The sequence below is a fragment of the Sesamum indicum genome, linkage group LG10 (assembly GCF_000512975.1).
Source record: "Sesamum indicum cultivar Zhongzhi No. 13 linkage group LG10, S_indicum_v1.0, whole genome shotgun sequence".
In the NCBI taxonomy this organism is placed as follows: domain Eukaryota; kingdom Viridiplantae; phylum Streptophyta; class Magnoliopsida; order Lamiales; family Pedaliaceae; genus Sesamum; species Sesamum indicum.
In genome coordinates this window covers 11513887-11519320 of record NC_026154.1, presented here as the reverse complement: position 1 = coordinate 11519320, position 5434 = coordinate 11513887, and the positions used below count along the sequence as shown (strand labels likewise).

The window sequence follows — 5434 nt, the reverse complement described above, 5'->3', positions numbered from 1 at the left end:
AAATGCCAGATTTCTAGATTGAATATTAGGAAAGCTTCACTAATCGAGATAATAAAATGATCACGCCTGCAGAACAAAACCGTATTGCACTGTATTTACGGAAATTCCTGAAATAGCCTAATAATTCTAACAGTCCAAATAATATTATTATTATTCAGCAATATATACATATATTTATATATATAGATATACTTACCTAAGTAACAGAAACATAAAGAAAAAACTGTATATGACCTATTGAAAGGAAAGATTTGCTCCAAAATTGATCAAGAGAAAACTAAAGAAAACTTTTTGTGCTCGAAATCATTTGGTCAAAAAAGATCTTATGGGCTAAGATCTAATTCATGGTTAGATTTTAAGAGGCCTCATTTGAATAATTTTGACTAATTAGCATGTGAAACTTTTTGGTACTTGGTTTCAATGTATTAAAATATTTGTTTGGCCTTTTGGATGCACTGTGGCTTAGGACAATTTAATAGGAGTACAATTTGAATTTTAAAATCTTAAACATGTTTTAATATAATAGCTTAAAATTATAAATATGAACTACTTTAGCTTCGTGGCTTCAGGTATCAAGGGTCCCACTGCTATCCCTGCCCTATTACATACACTTGGGTGGTATGACATATAAAAGCATTGGCCATCGACAGTCAGAACTTTAAACCATCCAAATTAATACAAAACCAGCCTTCATCATGCACAAGACAACATCACGTCGAGTTATAGATCAATCTATTTTTGCAGGAGAAACATCAGAAGGTACTAATCCTTGATAAACGGTTCTTTAGCTATAGGAAAACTGAGAATGCGGTCATCTTCTTAGTTACTAGGAATGTTAGAGAAAGGAAAATAAAAGCTAACTAGCTTAACTTCTTCTTAGTTATTTTACAACATAAAGGAAACTTCCATCTGAGCTGTTAACAACCTTACCACTTAAAACAGCTTGCTTCTTGGAATTGTAGGCTGCATTAAATAACCTCTCCTTAAGAACACCAGAAGTTTTTACGGCATTAGTTATCCTGCATTAATACACCAAAGATATTAATAATATGGGAAGACCTTGCTGAAGCCTTTTGTACATCATTTGACGGACACTCATAGTTTTACCCAGCATATATTCTGTTATATAGACGAGGAACACTGGAAAAGATTGTCGGTCTCAGAGCAGCTAAGTCATCCATCAATTTCATGTTATCCTGCAGAGTGGTAACTACACATGTAAAGCTCTCAAATAATAAGAAAGCAATTAAAAAAGTGCGAAGATCATGCTCATCAACCTAAGGAAGAAATCCAAAATCCTTGCTATCAACAGCCACCAATTATCTCATCCTGGTATTTGTTTCCCTATTTTCTTTTATTAGCCTATGTAATTCCTCCTTGGCAGATAGACTGATTAACCCTCATAGCAAGTCTTTAGATATAATGCATAACTATTTGGGAAAAAGAAATACTGCAAATATTGACAAGTTTGCATGCCAAATTACCAATGCAAGAATATCAGGGTAACATTATTCTTCAAATTCTAGAGGCAGTCACCCACTTAATTACCCATTTCATCTAGGACAAACAAATCTCATCTATTCACCAGGACATATAGGAATATTCTAGTATCTCCTAGTTTTTGTAACAGAACCATACAGGTAAAGGGCGATAGACCCAAGAAGAACTGCCGTGTATAAACAGAGCAGCAGGACAAGAAAAATTGCCATGAAGGAACCACATACCCCCTGGTAGAAACCAACAGCAACACCATAGTATGCGGCAATAATTTGATTAGCCCGTTCATAGATGTGTGCCAGGGGAAGATAGGAAATGTAACTGTTTACCAAATAATGTCAGTGCATAAATCGAGATGAAAACGAGAATAATTTTATCATGACCCATGCAAAACTCACATGTCTGAGGAATAAAATTTGACTGCAAGGGTCATGCCAGCGATACTTGCTATCAAGTTTCCATGTGATAATACAACTCCCTATTGAAAGAAGAGAAAATGCCATCAATGACCAATTTTATGTAGGGCTTCAGTTGTAACATCTAAGTTCTGAAAGTGGAATTGAATCAGCTACCTTCGGTGTCCCAGTAGTACCACTTGTATAGCATATAGTGGCTATATCTTCAGGTTTGGGAGGGCAAAATGGGAGCATATTACTGCGACCCTGAAAGAAAAAGAAATTGTAGCATATTAAATGAAAACTTGACCATTCATACCATTGGCTATAATTTGTCACAGAACAGTAGATCCAGAGTAGGAATACCATGCTGGTGTTATGGAAATTACATATTAGAACTAACAACTGTATAGTATTTTAACAAACCCAAGAAATTACTAGTATGGATATCCATTTAAGTGTTGGATGGCGGATTCAAAATTAAAACATCAGAAAAAGACAGCCAATGAGAGAACCATCAGCTGTTTCACTCGCCAAATGTGATAACTAGATGTTATGGTTCTGCGTTCCCCTTAGAATCATGTAAACTGAAGCAATGCCAACCGTTGAGGAAGGGAATAATTTTCAAGGTAGGTGAAGACGATTGTGAAATCTTCTTCTAATCTCAAGTTATATTTCACAGGGTAAACAAAGGTTTTTAAACTTATTAATCCAACCCAAACTATGGAAACTCCCACACCATCTAGTCTGTTTTGACAAATGCAATATTAACCAGCAGCTATATCAAAAGTGACACGCTAACAAACAACATGAGTAAAAGAAAATTACAGATTACTGGTGAGAACTTAGTACCTGACTAAGTAACCTCGTGTATGATAAAAGCTTGACTCCCGAAGTAGACGGTAGAGATGGGAGATGTTCGTCTATCCCTCCCACTACCTATATTATTTATGAAGCAAGGAAGATGCATGTGAAAGAACAACAAAAGTGGAATAATAAAACAAACGAAAAAGGAAGATCTATGTGACATACCACTATTACACGTACAGAAGGAATCTCGGACAGGAAGGTTAGTAGCTGCAAGTAAGGAAAATGAGGATGAGGGTAATAAAAGCAAACTATAGAAGTTCACAGCACCATAACACTATGGTAAAAGCTATTCCATTTTCTCTTTCCTTGTTCTCTTCAACAAGTAAAATGCAATGCCAGATTAACATACAACCCTGGCAGCACTCTCCACCGCTTTTTATGACAGAGAATATCAGAAGAAGATTATACCAGCAACAAGCGTTCGATAATGTGCTTAAGGGTCTGTCATAACACACCACCCACCCTCCTTCCAAGCAACAATAAAGAATAAACCAAAAAATAAATATTAAGAAAGACTCACAGTGTTCAAGGTACTTGGCACACAAAAAATGGCCTGTACATCAGCATGATTCACAATATACTTAACAGCATCAGGACCTGCGGGTTCACCATAAAATGGAATAAAATAAATGGATTCGAGTAGACTAGGAAGCCTCCACTGAATGCACACCTACACACCAAGGGTATCGTATAAAGGGACTGATATGTACGAATATGCTGAGCAAGCATGATCCACGATCATCCATTCTGGTCTGTTGATAAAATAAAGTCCAACACAAGCTCCCTGCTCCAGGAAACATGGAACATATTATTGTCCAAAAGAAGGGAAAAGAACTTCATATGACAAAAAGCTTAAATGAAACAAAAAGAAAATAACCATTAGAAAGAAGAGACCTTAAATTGTTTCTGTTAGCTGTTCAAAAACAAATTTAGGCACTACTGATTTTCATTTCTCGAATGTTGAAGTGTTTAAATATAACCAAGTTGTCAGACATGATGAATGCATGAAATCACCAAAGAGAGAGACACAGATGGAATGAGAAAGAGAGGGCTAGAGAGCAAAGAAAAACCATCTTACTGATTGTAATCCATGATGGCGAAGTCCTGAACCTATTGCTGACCGAGCTGTTCCTGCCTCTCCATACGTCATCCATTTGTATCTTCACAATGTGAAAAATATACGTAACACAACTCAACAGTTAAGGTTTGTCTATCTGAGTTCCTCTCAAACTGAGAAAGTATCATTCACCAATAAACTTACTCTCCAACAGTCCCATCTATCCGTATACGCGTACCCAAGTACTTGTAATCTCGGAAGTTTTCTAATGCATGTCTGAAAGCACCACCAACATTATAAAGAATCAATAAGTTGCCAGACTAGTCAAATGAAAGGTAAATATCTCAGAGGATAAGCATAGAATTGGGAAACGGTGAAGAATTGAACTGAAAAACTTGTGTAGTTAGCCAAAGAATAGGATTTATAAGAAACCTAATACCAAGCGGAAAACATCAGTTTCCGAATAGTGCATGGATAAAGGGTAAAAATTCTCACACAAAATTATCATGCAATGTGCCAATCTCTGGATGCTCTGGATATCTGTTGACAAGCTTCATAGGAGAACGTGCTGATCTGCCATGAGATAAACATTATAAATATGACAAATACAGAAGGACAAACATACATGTAGGATAGATTCAATATGAAGAATGTGCAAACAAAAGGGTAAATTTTCCACCTGTACACATTCCATTTTCCTGTTTGCAGTTTCTCAGGGAGAACTACACTATATCTTTCACCTGCTCGATGTTAAAACTGTTAGTCTCTATATAAAAGTTAGAACATGATGTTTTAGACGATAAAAGACTTATCAGCAGCAAAAAAAGGATAGCTCGGTCTATAGTATTACACGAATCTTCCAGTAAAATTCATCAAAGTTTTAAAGCATAAAGGATTATCTCAAAAGTAGGAGATTTTTCAGGAGTTTCCCATCTAAGCCCACAGAAATTATAGTATTTCATTTACATTCATTGCGACATGCTGAGTTGTCGGTATATTGAATGGCACTGTCTAAAGCCTGTAGGTGTCCTTTCGTTGCTTCAGTTGTAGTCCCTTGAGATGCGAACATCTTATGGCTCATATAAATGAAATGTCTAGGATAAGAAGCTTCAAGTTATCCATGCCAAGTTTCAACAAGATGAATTTTTAGAAGCATATTGTATTCCATCACTCTTAATTATGTATACATCCCAAATACCATCAGATATTTCAGTAATATCCCCCAGTAAAAAGAATCAAAGACCAAGAATCAGACACAAAAAGGACTGTTAAGATTATCTGTAGGAGACAATACACACTCTATCGGCAGGCATTTCATCTGGGAGGCAGTAAATCTGAAATTTGAGTTGATATAGCACAAAAGAGATATCAATAATGATGATGCTTCTTCCAGAAACCCCCAAAAAAGAAAATTTCTTCCCTAGTGCATGTTTCCTTTGAAGTCTTGAAAAGCAATAGAATCACAAAAAGAATAGAAGAAAACACAAGAATAAGGAAAAGAATATGCAGGCAGTTGTTTGAGAAGTTGCATTATAGTATCTTTCCGTCACAGTGAAGTTTGCAAACAGCTTTCTAATCCCTTTCATAAAAAGAAAAAAAAAGATGCAGATCTTTG

The 5434-nt window shown here is 35.9% G+C and overlaps 1 protein-coding gene across 1 annotated transcript in view; it reads right to left on the bottom strand.

Moving 5' to 3' along the window:
* The window catches only part of LOC105172347 (long chain acyl-CoA synthetase 6, peroxisomal-like), an 11958-nt gene that overhangs the window by 3876 nt on the left and 2648 nt on the right, over positions 1–5434 (bottom strand). Inside the window, exons 2-14 of the mRNA XM_011093732.2 lie at positions 4499–4559; positions 4315–4392; positions 4024–4095; positions 3841–3922; positions 3441–3546; positions 3283–3359; positions 2925–2969; positions 2745–2831; positions 2070–2159; positions 1896–1975; positions 1725–1818; positions 1108–1196; positions 931–1019 (exon numbers count right to left, since the gene is read on the bottom strand). Of these exons, the coding sequence (XP_011092034.1) occupies positions 931–1019; positions 1108–1196; positions 1725–1818; positions 1896–1975; positions 2070–2159; positions 2745–2831; positions 2925–2969; positions 3283–3359; positions 3441–3546; positions 3841–3922; positions 4024–4095; positions 4315–4392; positions 4499–4559 (1050 nt within the window). The remainder of the gene's footprint in view (positions 1–930; positions 1020–1107; positions 1197–1724; positions 1819–1895; positions 1976–2069; positions 2160–2744; positions 2832–2924; positions 2970–3282; positions 3360–3440; positions 3547–3840; positions 3923–4023; positions 4096–4314; positions 4393–4498; positions 4560–5434) is intronic.